Consider the following 18,509-nt stretch of genomic DNA (forward strand, 5'->3'; position numbering starts at 1 on the left):
AATACACCGTGTTAGTTTAACGCATCTGTTTCTTATATATAAAAACAGAGATGGTTTTTAAAACATGAGTGAAGGACAAGTGGTACGGCAAGTTTTTAGGAAATGGAATCAAGCTTGTAGGGATTTCATAATTTGGAAAAAAAAATGAAAAAAAAAAAGATGCACACAACATATTAGGATAACATCTAACAGATGCAAGGAGTTAGGAAAAGGCTCCATGCATCCTAACATATACTTCAAGAATAGCAGCAATTAAGACATCCCACAGCAATTAAGACATCTCACAGCAACATGCAAAGCCAGGGAGGGTGAGGAAAGTGCCTGGGGACAAGACACAGTTTACAGTCCAAGCCAATAAATCCTCAGGCCCCTAAGGTACCTGAGAAATTCATTTATCTCTAACAGCATGAAAATATAATTTACTTCTCCTAACAGAACTAAGAATGACCTGACCACAGGTTTCCAAGTTGCACCTTCAGCCATCCTGGATTAAAGGTGAATTTGAGCCACAGACTATTCTCCATTCATAAGAAGTAACCCAGAGAAAGGCGGGTCAGTACTGAGAGAAAGGATAAGGACAGACAACTGAAAACTAAGGTGTTTCAATTTCTGTAGTTACTCACACAAGAAATCAGTCAAAAAATATGGAGGCACACCTATACACAAGATGTCATTAAGCATGGATGATTCACTAAGGCAAAATAAGGCAAGCAAGGATGACTATACTGGTCTCATTGAGCTAAATGTTAGTGACCTCAACATAAAACGTCTATGACATCCTCAGCCATGAGAAACATCTCAAGACTCACCTCATGTTTGGAGAAGAGCCGCACGGCCTCCAGCTGGTGGAAAATAGGGTAGTGCTGGGAGTCGATCTGGTCACGCCTGTAGACATCACCCACCACCAGGAAGGCATCTAGCCCCGCGTGCAGCAAGTCCCACTGGTGCGCAGACGTGTGCGCTCTCAGCATGTGAGTCCGATTCAGGTAATAGTTGTCCCCCTTCTTCCTGCTGGGGTGGTTGGCTGGGATGAGCAGGCTGTCAAAGTTCTGCCAGGTCGTGACCACTGGAGAAAGGCTGTCGTAGACCGAGAACAGCGGGGTCCCGAAGCGGCCCACGTACTGCTTGTAGAAGTGCTCCTTCACCCTCTCCTTGATCAGCCACAGAGGGTGGTGCTGCTGGTTGTGCAGGTTCCTGCCAACTCTGGTGAGGACCTTCCGGGTGAGGTTGCTGTAGTCGTCCTGGGGGTAGGATGTGCCCAGCAGCTCCACCACACTGCCTGGAGCTCTCTGGGCAGCATACTCTGCTGCAGCAGGTCTCGATCCCCAGGCCTGGTGCTGATGGCCCCTGGAGATGTGACTGGCCTTGCTCACCAGGTAGACATAGGCATGGGCACCTCTCCTGAGAGCTGAGGCCACCATTGTAGAAACTTCTCACGGGTTCTGGAAAGAGCACACAGGCAAAGCACAAGTCAGGTGTCACTCTGTGGAAAGCAAGTCTGTTCTTTGTGTCTCGCACCAGCTGCCTCTTGTCATACTGTCACGTCTCCCCCACTATGGCCTCCACACAGCTGAAAGAGCCAATTAAAGAAACCTGACAGATGCGTGATACTTAATGCACTAAATCAGAAGATTCTTGGAAGTCACTTTTAGATCCCTAATCTCTAGTTCTCCTTCCTTTGTCATTCAGATCCTTGGCTTTGTACAAAACCTCGTTTATTATGCTATCATGTCCTGAACTTGTGATGTGGAAAAAAACTTTAAATGTGACAACCTGTACATTATAGAACCAAAAACCTTTAGAGGGATCCCCTAAAATACAGCATTCAATTGGACCCTACGATGGGTCCCACTAATAAAGGAAGCAAATGGTTAGACAGAGGCCTCTGAAGGAGAGTGGCAGAGAAGAGATTAGAAGAGCCATCCTTCACATTTCTACCGATCATTAGAAGTTCTGTTTATCTCTGACGCAGCGTAACTTCTGGATTACTTCACTAGATCACCAAGGGATATTACTAATTTCTTAAAAAGTTTTAAATAAAATACACCACTTTAGATGGTGGTTAACTTTAATATTTTAAAAATAAAATAGAAAATCTAAAGAAATGTTATACAAAGTGATAGCCTGTATCAATGGACAGCTGTAAACGCAAGTCTTCTCCCATCTGGTCACTTAAACTTCATACCTTTGTGGCGCCTTCTCAATTACACCTTTGGCAAAACAGCAAATTTCCACTACACACCCACAATTAACCAGAAACAGGACTAAACTTGTTGGGGGACAGTGACACAGCAGCCAGAAGACAGAGCACTGACCTAGATTTTTAAATAAAATGCCTAGAATTTAATAAAATCACCAAACTTTACAGCTGAAAGTCACCTCAGCTGTCATCTAGTATAGGCGGTTCAAGTCACGGATGAGGTAAGAAAGACCTAAGTGTAACAGCGAAACTCTAAGCTAGTGGAAGAGTTCAATAAGACAACCGCAGAGGGCTGTGGACCACTCACACGGTGTCTTCTTCCCACTCCCACAGAAGCCCGTTATGAACTCACTCAGAGATCCCAATAAGGAGAGTCTTGAGATGTCACTTCCCCATGTTCACAAATAATTTACGTTCACAAACTTCAATTATAAAAATCCATCTTCTAAAATGTGGAATTCTTCCCTACTGGGCTACTTTAAAGCATACAACTACGTGGCTGTTTTACTGCAAGGGCCGTGCAATTATACCAAGAAAATATGTAACTTCATGATATGAAGCTGCATTAGGAGAGAATTATATTGTTCCAAGTCACTATCAAAGGCACAGTCTGTCCCTGGACAACACAATCCACCTGACTCCAAATTAGAACTGAGGATATCTAGCTTCAAGTTGAAGGGCTGTGCTTGCGTGTGATTGCTTCTTAGAAGCCGTGCACGGCACCTTTGTCTGAGACTGTCATCACTTGAGACATTTTCAAAGACACCCAGGAACTCTCTGGTTTTATTCACTTACGGCATTATTTTGTCAGAGTTGTTGCAAAAGGGCTTTTCGCTGAGCTTCAACTGAAATGTCTTCCCATCTAGTGTTCAGTGACTTGTCACTGCAGTGGATATGAATTTTAAATATGCATATGCAGCCTTACATGTCTTAGCACAAAATGAAACCGTGAGGTTATTAGCTACCTAACTCAGCACCCTCGCCAAACACAGGAAAACCTTTCTTCCTTCCAAAGGCATATGCTGTTAGACAAAGTTCAGAATTGTTCTGGGAAAGGTGCTTCTGATGCAGTTATTTGTGGGCTGCTGTCGATGCTTTTCCTTCCCAGTTTCCTGCTCTTCACACATCCAAATCCACACTTAGGTTCCATTCCCAGGGATGCACCCCAGCCTCGTGTCCCTTCCTTGCTCTCCTCACGCAGTCCCCAGCTTCCCGATGAAAGTCTGAGGTTCTTGCCCTCGTTTTCAGGCCTTCTATCTATCTGCTCAGCCCTGCTTACATTCTTCACTGTCATTCACCCCACCCAGAAAAGTATTTGTCCTCTATTACCATCTCTAACAGAGGGAAAGGGATGACTAGGAGAGCCTTCCCACTTCTATCTGAGAAGTGACTTCCTTTCCTCCCACCTCTATCAAATTTCTCTATAAGAAATGTATCCTCTGGAAATACATAAGAGGCCCAGGAGGAGAAGACCAACGACGTTCATACTATTAACACACTGTTCTTCCATTTGATCCTTCAACAGTTCTGTGATGTAGGTATTGTACATACCACTTTACCAACAAAGAATATAAAGCTCAAAAAGATCACGTAACTAGCATAAATTCATATGCCTAGCTAGCCATGAGACACAGTTCAGAATTCTTGGCAATTCATATATAGCTGACCCTCAAACAACATGGATTGAACTGTGAGGATCCACTTACACGCAGATTCTTTTCAATAACAGTTACACTGAGTGTGACTGCCCCTCCTGCCTCCCCTGTCACCTCCTCTATCTCTTCTACCTCTGCCAGCCCTGAGAAGGCAAGACCAATCCCTCCTCTCCCTCCTCAGCCTACTCAACGTGAAGATAAGAATGAAGATCTTTAGGATGATCTACTTCCACTTAATAAATAGTAAATATATTTTCTCTCCTCATGATTTTCTTAATAACATTTTCTCTAGTTTATTGTAAAAATACAGTATATAATGCCTGTAACATATAAAATACGTGTTAATCAACTGTTTATGTTATCAGTAAAGCCTCCAGTTAACAATTAGTAGTTAAGTTTGGGGGAAGTCAAAGGTACACAGGAATTTTCAACTGACTGAGGGAGGGTAATCAGTGCCCCCAAAGCCCCCATGTTGTCCAGGGGTCAAGTGCATTTCTCAGTAGGGTGTGGTGGCTCACGCCTATGATCCTAACACTCCGGAAAGCCAAGGCGAAAGGATCACTTAAGCCCAAGAGTTCGAGAGCAGCCTGGGCAACATGGCAAGACCCTGTCTCTAGAAAAAAAAAAAAATTTCTTTAAGAAATTAGCTGGGTATGGTGGCACACACCTGCAGTCCCAGCCACTGGGGAGCTAAGGCAGGAGGACTGCATGAACCCAGGAGTTCAGGCTTCAGTGAACCAGGATCGCACCACTGCACTCCAGCTTGGGTGACAGAGTGAGACCCTGTCTGACCAAAAAAAAAAAAAAAAAAAAAAAAAAAAAAAAAAAAAAAGTATTATTTCTCAATCAAAAGTCCAAGATTGTTAAGTTCAAATGATATCTCTGCAATGACCTCCCTTAACTTCTATTTTATCTAATTGAGATTATATATCAATGTGTTTTTAAATACACAAATGCATGAATAAGTAAATCCAATAAAACACATTAGTTTAGATGGTATAAATGAAATAAGTATTTAACTACAGACCTAAGGGTCAAATCTGCCCACAGTCATCTGTTTGGGTTTTTTTTTTTTTTTTTTTTTTTTTTTTTGTGGCTTTGGCCTTTTTTTGTTTTTGAGACAGGGTCTCACTCTGTCACCCAGACTGGAGTGCAGTGGGATGATCATGGCTTACTGGAGCATTGACCTCCCAGACTCACGTGATCCTCCTGTTTCAGGCTCCAGTGGCTCCCTGCCTCGGAGATAGCTAGGATTACAGGTCCAAGCCACTACACCTGGCTAACTTTTGTATTTTTTGTAGAGATGAGGTTTCACCATGTTGCCCAGGCTGGTCTCAAACTCCCGGCTCAAGTGAGCTGCCCACCTCAGCCTCCCAAAGTGCTGGGATTACAAGCATAAGCCATTGTGCCTTGCCCATAGTCTGTTTTTGCAAATAAAGCTTGTTGGAACACAGCAACAGCCATTTGTTGATTTAACATCTGCAGTGGCTGTCTTGCTATCAAGGTAAGATTGAATAGCTGCTACAGAGACTGTGTGGCCCACAAAGCCCAAATACTCACTATCTGGTCTGTTATAGAAAGAGTTTGCTGAGCCCTGTTTTAGCTTAACCTACTGAAAAATTTTTCCACATTATTAATAAAATCTTCCTAGTCACAAATATATGTAGATTATAAACTCACAAAAAAGGAGCAAGAATACAAATGTGGACATGAAGTATGTTAGCACTGGTACAAAAGAAACAATCAGACCAACTATAAGAAGAGAAAATACAGTATAATGGGCAACAGGCCAGACTTCGCGGAGATGCCAATGTTGGTTTGATCCTAAGTTGACCTCTTAGCTGCCGTGTATCATCCTTAAAAACATTATTTAACCTTTCTGGCCCTCAAGGTCCTCATCTGTAAAAGAGAGAAAAATAATACCTATCTCATAATGAAAAGATTATACTAGATTGTGTTCATCAGCTAATTAACTCATTGCTCAGTGTTTAACAGATAAGATAAGCTGAATTCAGAGTTAAAAGTGACCCAGAGATTTCAAGAGATCGGGTAACAGATGAACTAATAAAGTCATTCACTGATACAGAGAACTCAGAATGGGTTTACGTTGTTTGTTCAGATCATCTTTTGTAGAGGGAAACAGATTTGGACAAACGGAAGTTCAGTATGAATGAGATAGCCACATTACAATTTCTGTAAGGCAATTCGAGTTATATTATAGTTTGGAAAGGAGGTAAGACATTAGTCCTGGAAATGTAGACCTTGGAGGTAATTTGCATAGACGGAAGAGTTAATATCACAAGCATATATAAGAATCCATGGGAGGCTAAGAGCAAGATAGAAGTGAGCAAAAGATAGAAGAATACTTGGAACTTAGCACATTGAAGGGAAGGGGATGTAAGGAGTAAGACAGAGGGGACATAAAGGGTGCCACAGCACAGAAGTCAGGGGAAAAGACATCTAGAAGGAAACAGGGGCTTTTTCTGAACCCAAATACCACTCAATGTGCAAGTTTAGCGTGCCGTATTATTGCTACCTGCTGTTGTCTGTATTCCTACTAGACTGTGTGGTTCTTGAGAGAAGAACACACAGTCACACATATATATATACATACTCTTTCTCCCTCTCTCTCTCTCATATTTATCACTGCATGCCTGGAATCCAGCACCACATCTGACGCTGGGTGGAAGACGCCTGAAGAACAGAAATAGGAAGAAAAAGAAAGAATGGAAGGAAATTGGTCAGCAAGGTCACACAAAACAAAGAAGCCTGCCGCTTTGGTAGGGGCAGTACATAACTATTTAAAAACTCAATAGAGTGAAGAGACAACTCACAGAATGGGAGAAAGTATTTACAAGCCATATATCCGGGAAAAAGTCAATGTCCAAAATATATAAGGAACTCACGCAACTCAACAGCAAGAAAGCAAATAACTTACAAACGGGCAAACGGGCCGGGCGCAGTGGTTCATGCCTGTAACCCCAGCACTTTGGAAGGCCAAGGTGGGCGGATCACGGGGGCAGGAGATCGAGACCATCCTGGCGAACACGGTGAAACCTCGTCTCTACTAAAAATACAAAAAATTACCCGGGCGTGGTGGCGGCGCCTGTAGTCCCAGCTACTCAGGAGGCTGAGGCAGGAGAATGGCGTGAACCCGGGAGGCGGAGCTTGCAGTGAGCTGAGATCGCGCCACTGCACTCCAGCCTGGGCGACAGAGAGAGACTCCGTCTCAACAAAAAAAAAAAAAAAAAGAAAAAAGAAAAGAAGAGGGGCAAAGGATCTGAATAAACATTTCTCAAAAGAAGACATATAAATGGCCAACAGGTATGCGAAAAAAAATCCTCAAAATCACTAGTCATCAGAGAAATGCAAATCAAAAGCACAATGAGATACCACTTCACACCTGTTTAGAATGACTATTACCAAAAAGAGAAATGGTAAGTGTAGGTGGGGATGTGGAGAAAAAGGAACCATTGTACACTGTTGGTGGGAATTTAGAGGAGTATAACCACATACGGGAAACAGTATGGAGGTTCAAAACAATTAAAAAATAGAACTGTTACTATATGATCCAGCAATACCACTTCTGAGTATATAACATAAGAAATGAAATCTGTATGTCACCTTGTTCACTGCACCCCCTTGTTCACTGCAGCATTATTCACAATGGTCAAGATATGGGATCAACCTAACTGTCCATCAACAGATGAGTGCATAAAGAAAATGTGATGTATGTATACAATAGAATATCATTCAGCCTTTAGATAGAAGTAAATCCTGTGATTTGTGACAACAAGGATGAACTAGGAGAACTCTCGCTCTCTCTCTCTGAATCTTACTTTCCCTATATTTCTCAACGTGAAAATAACATATACCTTGCAATGGCAGTAAGAGTATTAAATAACAATGAAGGTAAAAAACATAACACAGTATCTTGAAGGAATATAACAGGTCCTCACTAAATGGCAGCTATTATCAGTATTATTATTATTTCTATCATTACTATTGGGATACAGCTGCCCGGAATGTCCAAACAGTGGGCATAGTGGTCAAGTCCACTTCTCTACAAGACTGCTCTAAGAAGTAACATTTCAAAAGGTATCTGAAGCACCTGTTACATGGTCATGGATCACATTTGAATTCTTTCGCTTGTTTTTCATTTTGGACACATGCAGAATGCTGTAAGCTTTCTTTATCACTATAAAGCGGCACAGTGACAACAACTAGTAAAATACTGAATAAATGTTTGTTGTTAGAATGAATGAGTTGTATAATGGTTTCAACAGTCCTTTCAACCTCCCTCATTCTTCTGTGTAAAGAAAACATTAAGCAGCATGCAAATTGTCCTGGACTGATCATTTTCCTAAAGCATTATTAGCTTAAGGGAAATAGCCAATGGTGAGCAAGCATAACCCATATACGGTCACCACTATACAAAAGTGTGCAAGCACAATCCACAACCACCAGATGCAATACTCACACAATTTCTATCAAGAAAAAACGAAGCTTGGTTCAGTCAACACAGTTACACATTTTATTTTACTAAATAACGGTGGGAAAATGGCCAAATTCCATTCACTTTTACTGATAGAAAGGCAAGTCAAGAGAATGCTTTGGTTCCTGCTGACTAGTATGAACAAAAAGAGAAGGGCTATAAGCAGGCCATTTCCTATATTACTCACGAGGGTGTTATTGGCGCAACATTTCTAGAAAGCAATTCAGCACTATCAAGAGACTTAAAACTGTTCATACCCTTTGACAGGGTAATTACCCTTCTAGGAACTTATCACGAGGAAATAATGTAAATGAAGACAGAAGTTAAACACAAAGAAGTTTCATTACAGTATTATTTATAATAGAAAAAAATATATACATCACATAAATGTCCCACAACAAGGGAATGATTAAGCAAATTACCGGAGAACCATAAAATAAAATATTATGCAGTCATTAAATATAATGGTTGCAAAGAGTTTTGATGATATAACTATATAAAGTGATAAATAGGATATAAAATTATATGTATGGTATGATCTTAACTCTATAAATATATATCTACCTATAAACACATGCATATGATATTTAGAAACCATGAGAAGAACTAGCCAGAAGATTTCATAGTAATTATCCCTAGTACTTATTTTCTATTTTATGTATTAATATTTCCAAATATTCTAAATAGACATTCATTCTATTTTAAATTAAACTTTAAAACCATTGTCCTATCTGACCAAGTTTCAACTGTGCTCTTAGTTGGTTCAGGTAATATAAGCATTCTCTAGCCTGATCTTGTCTGTTTTGCTAAAAATGTCTTGAATACTGGCATGAATTTTTCTAAATTCAGAACATTCTCCTTCTACTAACATAACATGATAAATTTTAACTGTACAAGCTCAGCTCCTGATCCCAGTTACCCTATCCAGACCTTCTTTCTGAGAGGGAGGATAAAAATTTTTTAAAGTTCACATGCAAATGAAATCAATTATCAGGGACAAGGTCACACATTGTCTAGATATCTACCTTGGAGAATACTTGGGGGTTATTCTTAGAGGGACTTTGTGTAATACGCAAATAATAAAATCACCAGGAAGCCAGCTTGGATGTGTAGAAGAACAGAACATGCTGGGTCTACAAATTCTGGAACTAACTGGGCACTGGGGAAACCTATCTCCCAATAGCTTTGTTGCAATCATTATAAATAAGCTGGATATTTAAAATGGAAATACATTTTTCATGCCAAATGACCCAGGCAGTACTTACCTGCAGACATGTGTACCTCTCCCACTAGAAAATAAGACTTTGAGGGCAGGAGCCATTCATTTGATTGTTTCTATAAGATGGTCAGGCACAGGAAGTAAGTGCCCAAAGAAAGTGCTTCTTCCATGAATGAATGAATGAAAAAAAATGAATGAATGGCTCTCATACCACACTGCTACAATTGTTTCCAGTGAGCTTAAGAAAAGCGAGTTGCATAGTACCATTCAACCAATATAAGGCCAAATGAACAGTGCATTTTGAAATCATTAATTTGAAGTAACACGAAATGCCTAGGAGAAAATGTTACTATACAGTTGTAATGAGAGCATCTCACACCCTTTTCTTGAGTTTCATCCATTTAGACTCAAATATTAATTTTCAGAGAATTTGGTGTTCTAGAAATGACTGCAGACCCTGATACAATGACACTGCTTCTAGACTGGGCACTTTAACAGCCTTGAAGAAGCAGATAACCTGTTTTCTGTGATGGTTCATCAGGGCCTGTTTTTCTGATTGATTCTGGAGCTAGTAAGTGACAAAAGAGGAGCCCTCAAGGGAGGAAGATGCAGCTCCCTCACACGAGAGTGTCTACAGCTCAGAACCCCAGCAGCCCCTTACCATTCACAAATGCACTCGGCTTCCATGGATAAATATAAGTATTTTTAGGTCAAATGACTATTTACCTATCTATCATTGGTCTCAACAATGTATTTAAGGCATGGTTTACAACCATCAGCAAGAGCTTGGCACTGGATTTCACTGCCCGGGGCACATGGCTTCCATGGGTTGGCAAAGGCCCAACACAATATTAATGAGCATGCCATTTGTCAAGACAATTATGCAAGCACTTGGCAACTGCACAAGGAGGGCAAGCCTTAAGAGAGACAGTGCCAGGGCATACGGATCAGAGAGCCCAAGAAATCCTTTGACACTTCAGTCTTTTTTGTAATAGCTACCTTTTGTGCAGACAATGTCTTTTTAAAAAATTTAGTCTAATGGGGAAAAAAAGTAGTGAGGGAAGCAATTCTAAAACAATTATTATCTCAATATACAATGCCATCTTCCCCATTAAGAGAGATATCTTGGCCAGGCACAATGCCTCAAGCCTGTAATGCCAGCACTTTGGGAGGCCTAGGTGGGTGGATCACCTTGAGGTGAGGAGTTTGAGAACAGCCTGGCCAACAGGGCAAAACCCCGCCTGTACTAAAAATACAAAAATGAGTCGGGCACAGTCGCACGCACCTGTAATTCCAGCTACTGGGGAGGCTGAGGCAAAATAATAGCTTGAACCCGGAAGGCAGAGGTTGCAGTGAACCGAGATTGCGCCACTGCACTCCAGCCTGGGTGACAGAGCAAGCCTCCATCTCAAAAAAAAAAAAAAAAGAAAGAAAGATATATTTTCATCACTGTAATTCAGTTGAGAAATGACTATCAATACTATTCTTTGCTAATAAATGCCATATGTTCAAGAATGAGAGATTTGAAGGTGTTCTGTCGCACTGGAAACTTCCATACTCGTGAGAAACATATCTTGTGACAAAAACAAATGGAAAAATACAACTTTTAAAAGTTTTTTTTTTTAGACACAAATCATAGTACTTAGTTCCAAAAGAAATCTGTTTTGCTATCCTAAGTCAAAAGGTTAAAATCTGTAATTAAATGAATACATAAGAGAATGACTACAGACCAAAGACACTACAAAATTAATCTGAAGATAAGCATCTAAAGATGTCATTGTATTTGGAATTGTAGTGATTCCCAATCCTTCTTTTGCTATTGTTTTTAACTTTTAAAAATATATTCAGTTAAAATTAAGTTCACGTTACCAATATCCACTTGTACAAATGCTTTCTGAAACATAGCAGGGAAAAAAATTCCTCTCAATAAATAGAAAAAGCACAATACATACTCTCGCTTTCTCTCTCTCTCACACACAAAAATATCTAAATCACCCCTCATGTTTTTTAGCATCTCAACAAAATCATTTATTTTTGTTTTTAAAAAATGGTATTAACCAAACTATAGTTCTACATATTCCATATTTCAGGAATGTTGGCATAATTAATTATCCATGATATTCAGCATTTAAAAGAATTTTATAATAATCTTACTATGTACATATATATAACAGTTTTAAAATTAAAAATATTCAGCTAATGAAAAAGAATCAAGTTTTCCCCCACAAACAATTTAGCAAGCAGAACAGTTATGGCAAGTAAAATTAAAGTTTTTTTTTAAATCAACTCTCTACACTGCATATTAAAAACTATTTTAAGCAATTGAAAACATTACTGTGCTACAGAAGAAATAGCCTCCAGGTTAAAAATTCTTCTCTCCTAAATATTCTAAATAAACTGATTATTTATAAGAGTCTCTAAATGAAGTCAATGCACATAAACTCCTTGCTCGACTGTAGTGCAGCAATTACACAAAGGTTTCGTCAGTCTTCACACTCACAATTAGTAAGTAGAGTCTAACAGCCTGAAATATTTCTCTACCTACAAATGGTAAAGGAGCATCATCTTCTCTCTGAAGCCTTTTATTACTTCTTTCTTTTAATTCTCATAACACCACTATGAAAGACAAACATTAATCTGTGAAAATCATGCCAACTGACCAAAAGTACTTAAGTGGCGGCACCAGGATTCAAACCAGGTTCACCTGACTCCTACCTGGTTCCAGTCCACCCCTGCTATTTCCATTGCCTGCCCTCTCCTAAGGAATATTAGCCTACCTTGCATTTTTCAATAGATGGAGTCCTAGTAAGTTCTTGATAAAATTTATTTTTAAGTCAAAACGCATCTTCCCACTAACATGATCTATAATTCCAGAAATGTTTTACCTCTATGCAAACCATAATTTATCCTATATGCTCTCCTCGGGAAGAACTGAGCCATCTCTTCTCTCTTCCCAATTGTCTTCTGTACACACCTCACTCGTGGCACACAAAACACTCACTAAACTTACCAGTTAGGATGCTAGTCCATCTGTCAGATCTTAAGCAACTTGAGGACAGGGACAGTATGTCCTCAAGTTGCTTCAGACAATGTTTTGGACAATATGTCTGTCTTTAAAAGGAATGTTTCTCCAAATCAAACGGAGTAAACCCATTATGAACATTTATGTTATAAATTTCCAAATCATTGTTTAGCTAAGAAAAGATACCATTTATTTACCTCACAGTGACATTTCCAAAGCTCCATTTTCTCTCCATAGTGGATCTAGTGACAAAGTAGTTGAAAAACTAAAGCACAGCACTGAAGTTCATTTAGCAAGTCCTTCAAAAAGACGGACATCAAACAACTTTTTATTTTATAATTCAGAGTAGGCTGTTCTATGCATGGTAAGTCATATCCTGAACATAGTGGCAAGACTGCTAGAAGAGTAGAATTCAGGCCTACATATCAGAGTTCCATTAACCCCAAACAGCCCCATCATACTGTGCTCTCTGCTAAAATTCCCATTTAAAAAAAAATATATATATATACACACACACACACACACACAGCCCTCCACTTCTCTATAACCTTTGTAGGGCTGTTGTAAGGATTAGCAATACGTGAAATCATTTAGTTGAAACTGCAAAGCATATAAGAAATAATACATATGCCATCCATTCTTCTTATCTGCAGCATAGTCTATAAAGTTGCTATGACCACTGAATTAGCAAACAGTGAAGCACTGCTCCAAGGGGAAATATACAGTTGGTTTCCTGCGAGCCTCTGGTCACGTTTTTGTCAACTAATCAATACATAGTCTTGTCTTATGTGTGTTTCTGTTTAAAACATTTAATACATATTATTGACTCATTAACATTGCACTCACAGCCTATAATAGCATTATAACTCATACCTAAATGAAGCTCTTAACATACATGTTTTCTCTGTAAGGCATATCACAGCCTTCCTGTACTTAGAGACACTATACAGCACTTTGGTCAGGTCTATCTGTCTAATCTATCTAATCTATCTATCTATCATTTGACAGAGTCTCGTTCTGTCGCCCAAGCTGGAGTACAATGGCACGATCTCAGCTCACTGCAACCCTCTACCTCCCAGGTTCAAGCGATTCTTGTGCCTCACCCTCCTGAGTAGCCGGGATTACAGGCGTGCACCACCACACCCGGCTAACTTTTTGTATTCTTAGTAGAGGTGAGGTTTCACACATTGGCCAGGCTGGTCTCGAACTCCTGGCCTCAAGTGATCCTCCCACCTCGGCCTCCCAAACTGCTGTGATTATAGGCATAAGCCACAGCACCCGGCCCAGTCTCACCACTTTTAAACAGCAAAATCACAACAAACAGCACAAAAAAGTGTGAAATGTGACACTACATAGACCATGAAAAGGACACTTGTTTACAGTTTGAGAGCTGAACAAGGCAGAACATCACCGTGTTCCACCTCAGCTAGGAACATGCGTCTCAGGCAAGTCAGATTTATTCCCCCTGTTGTGCACATCTCTGCAAATGCCCATGAAAGCGCCTCAAGTGCTGATTTTGAGGTTACAAACAGATTTTAGAGAGCAGGCAAATTCACAAGCACGGAATTCATGAATAATACTGGATTGAGTGTATATCAAGAAATTGATAATAGTAGGTGTCTCCAAGGAAGACAATGATGTGGCTGGGAGAGAGCAGGGAAAGAAATTTATGTTTTACCATATGACCTTCTAACTTTTTGCATGTTATACTGTGTGTGTGCATGTGTGTCCGTGTGTGTGTGTGTGTGTGTGTGTGTATGAATATTATGACCACTGCTCAGAAAACAGCATTAAAAATCTAAAAAGGCTGGGCACAGTGGCTCACGCCTGTAATCCCAGCACTTTGGGAGGCAAAGGCGGGTGAATCACAAGTTCAGGAGATCAAGACCAGCCTGGCCAGCATGGTGAAACTCCATCTCTACTAAAAATACAAAAAAATTAGCCAGGCATGGTGGCACGCACCTGTCATCCCAGCTACTCAGGAGGCTGAGGCAGGAGAACTGCTTGAACCCAGCAGGCGGAGGTTGCAGTGAGTTGAGATCATGCCTGGGTGACACAGTGAGACTCTGTCTCAAAAAAAAAAAAAACTTAAAAAAAGTAAAATTATCCTTTGGGTTCAAACAGGAAAGGGAAGCAAAATAAAATAAAAAATATGAAAATAGAAGTAAATTCAAAAATGGAAAAATCACATATATTTACAGTCTCTCTAAATTGAGGAAACCGAGGGCAGATTCCCATGGTGGGGGAATCACACAGAGAATTATTTAAAGGCAAAGAATCCCATGACTCTCAATTCACACCAAAGGAGGTGGGAGCCACAGGAAGTAGGATACAAAATGAAAATATTTTAAAAATAATTACGTAGTAAGGACTAAGCTTTACATACATGTTATTTTTCCCAGGAAATTTAAACTTCTTATTTTAAATAACACTTAAAATAATTTTGAATACAACAGTAGTTCTCAAAGTATAGTCCTAAGACCAGCAACATCGACATCACCAGAGAAGATGTTAGATTCTCAAGCCCTACCCTAGACCCAAAAAATAGGAACTTTGGGGCAGGGCACATCCGTCTGTACCCTAATAACCCTTTAGGGTGATTCTCATGCCAGCTATGGCTTGAAAACCACTAGCATAGAAATCCACTGAAATGTTACTGTACTATTAAACAGAGGGTATAAATATATTCTAAGCTTTTTGCAATGACCATAGTAATTCTTTAGGAAAATCTGCATTCTGTGCAATAGAATAGTTGTTAGTGTTTTCATTTTTACCCCTTTGATTTCAGCTGGTCAGCAGATCCTCTACTGCTATTATAATAATAGTACTCAGCTCCTCCATCCTCTCTGAGTCTAAGAGGCTTTCATGCTGTTGTAAGCTATCTGGGAAGCAAAATAATTAAGCTCATGAGAACTGAATGTTAAGTAGTTTCAATGAAATTGGGTAAAGACCTAGAGAATATGGTGTCTGGTTTTAGTGTAAGAGGATTGAAATGGCCATGTTTTATCCTTAGAGGCTTTGAATTCTCAGTCCTGGGCTATGCTCCAGAGGATGACATGGAGAGAAAACTAATCTCTAGATGAGATGGAGATATTAACATAGTAAGAATAGAAAAAAACATTAAAAAAAGATTTTATCACTTAGACCAGAATATATGTCTGTGACCACTGTTACAAGAAATCACTTAAAAAAAACCACACACACACACACAAACATTACAATTTAAACACAGGTAAAAAATCTGAAGACATACAAATGGCCAACAGATGTATGAAAAACTGTTCAACATCATAAATCATCAGGGAAATGCAAATCAAAACCACAATGAGACATCATGAGACATCACCTTGCCCCGGTTAGAATGGCTACAAAAAATAAATCCTGGCAAGGATGCAGAGGAAGAGGAATGCTTATACACTGTTGGTGGGAATGCAAATTAGTACAGCCACTATGGAAAACGGTATGGAGCTTCCTCAAAAAACTAAAAATAGGACTTCTATATGATCCAGCAGTCCCACTATGGAGTATGCACCCAGAAGAAATGAAATCAGTGTGTCAAAGACATATCTGCACTCCCATGTTTGTTGCAGCACTACTCACAATAGCCAAGAAATGGAATCAACCCAAGTATCTATCAACAGATAACTGAATAAGGAAAATGTGGTATATATACACAATGGAATACTGTTCAGCCATAAAAAATAATTAAATTGTCATTTACAGCAACATAGATGAATCTATAGCACATTATGTTAAACGAAATGAGTCAGACACAGAAAGACAAAAATCACATGATCTCACTCATGCAGGAGCTAAAGAAGGTGATTTCACAGAAGTCAAGAGTAGAACAGTGGATAGCAGAGGCTGTAGAAGGGAAATGCGTAGAAGGGAAATGTGACCCATGTACAGGGTCACAGACAGGAAAAGTAAGTTCTGGTGTGCAGAAGTTCTGTGCAGAAGGGTGATTATAGTTAACAATATTCGATGGTATGATTTCCAAATATCTAGAAGAAGGGATTTTGAATGTTTTCACTACAAAGAACGAATGAATGTGTGAGATGACAGAAGTGTTAAATACCCTGATTTAATCATTACACAATGTATATGTATCAAGACATCTCACTGTACCACATACATATGTACAATTATGTGTCAGTTAAAATAAAAATAAAAACTAATCCAGGAAGAAGGGAGGAAGGGAAGGAGGGAGGACAGAAGGAAGGAAAGCTCTCAAGGCTAGTCAAGCAAGTATTTACATCTCAAAAGAAACGTAAAATTTGCACTTAGAGGAAACTGAGAGATGAGTTAGAACAACCAGAGGGCATTTCCTAGACAAGGAAACCACGGCCCAGAGCTGGTCTTCTCTGCAGAAGCAGTGCTGACTGGAGGTAACTGAGGACAAAGCCTCAGGCCTTCCTTTCTCCCTTCCTGCTCACCTAGTGCTAATGACCGACCCACTGCATCTTCCTTCACACAAAGAAAGCACCAGCATGAGGCACTGACATAGTGGCAAGCCAAACACCTGAGCAGAGTGGACATGACGTTCTTCAAGTTAGAGTTTAAGATTTCAGAGGCCGGGCGCGGTGGCTCACGCCTGTAATCCTAGCACTTTGGGAGGCCGAGACGGGCGGATCACAAGGTCAGGAGATCGAGACCATCCTGGCTAACACGGTGAAACTCACTCTCTACTAAAAAAATACAGAAAACTAGCCGAGCGAGGTGGCGGGCACCTGTAGTCCCAGCTACTCGGGAGGCTGAGGCAGGAGAATGGCGTAAACCCTGGAGGCGGAGCTTGCAGTGAGCTGAGATCGCGCCACTGCACTCCAGCCTGGGCGACAGAGGAAGACTCCGTTTCAAAAAAAAAAAAAAAAAAAAAAAAAAGGATTTCAGAAAAATATCAATGCTCATCTTCTGGTTAGGAAGCTTTTTTTTTTTTTTTTTTTAAGGCTCCCTCCCAGAAATCAAAGTGACCTTCAAAGAACATCATGACAGTGGATCACCTATCATATAAATCAGGGGTGTCCAATCTTTTGGCTTCCTTGGGCCACATCAGAAGAATTATCTTTGGCCACACATAAAATACACTAACACTAATGATAGTGGATTAACTAAAAATTTTTTTTTAAAAATCACAAAAAAATACTCAATGTTTTAAGGAAGTTTATGAATTTGTGTTGAGCCACATTCAAAGCTATCCTGGGCCACATGCGGCCCACAGGCCATGGGCTGAACAAGCCTGATATAAATGAAGGGCGGGGATAAGCTGTTTTCAAATTTCTATTTCCAGAGGTTTACTCTAGTAGACATGATGGCATCTTTTCATAGAGATAGCAAAAGTGTACTGCCCCTAACACAATATGGCAGAACAAGAAACAGTTATTATTCCTAATGAGAAACAACTTGACTGTCCAACACTAAGGGGCTTGTGCAATAAAGTATGTGTGACGTGTGAATGAAGATTGTTTTTTGACATTGGGCAACGGTCACAATATAGATAAAGCAGCTAAAAATTACACACATCTCATAACACCATCTTTATTTTCTATGTATGTAGGTGTGTCTTATGCTATTAAAAACATACCAGAAGAGTTCGTAAAGAAGTTAACAGTGGCTTACGAGATTATGGCAATCCATCTGATTTCCTCCACCCTGCTTTTATGCACTGAGCTTCTGTAATCGAGGAAAATAAGAAATGTAGTTTGCTGTAGGGGGGATCAGTTAATCTCTGTCAATAGTCTATCAAAGAACATCTGAAAATCTTCCATAAGCTATTACAAGAAATATATCACAAATATGTGTTTTGACTGGATTTTCTGGGTTTGCTAAATTTTGGGTTCAGTTGTCACCATACTGTGAAAAGATATGCTCCTGCAATCTATCAAAAAAAAGAAAAATTAGTTTTATATCTCCCTGTCCAG

The 18,509-nt window shown here is 39.8% G+C and overlaps 1 protein-coding gene across 6 annotated transcripts in view; it reads right to left on the minus strand.

Annotated features, from left to right (window-relative positions):
• The window catches only part of FARS2 (phenylalanyl-tRNA synthetase 2, mitochondrial), a 516,796-nt gene that overhangs the window by 396,449 nt on the left and 101,838 nt on the right, over positions 1-18,509 (minus strand). For all 6 annotated transcript variants that reach the window (XM_015449928.4, XM_065544477.2, XM_045389943.3 and 3 more), the window contains one exon: positions 810-1,442. In XM_015449928.4, coding sequence (XP_015305414.3) covers positions 810-1,421 — 612 coding nt within the window. In that variant the 5' untranslated portion in view covers positions 1,422-1,442. The remainder of the gene's footprint in view (positions 1-809; positions 1,443-18,509) is intronic.

The sequence above is a fragment of the Macaca fascicularis genome, chromosome 4 (genome assembly GCF_037993035.2).
Source record: "Macaca fascicularis isolate 582-1 chromosome 4, T2T-MFA8v1.1".
Classification (NCBI taxonomy): domain Eukaryota; kingdom Metazoa; phylum Chordata; class Mammalia; order Primates; family Cercopithecidae; genus Macaca; species Macaca fascicularis.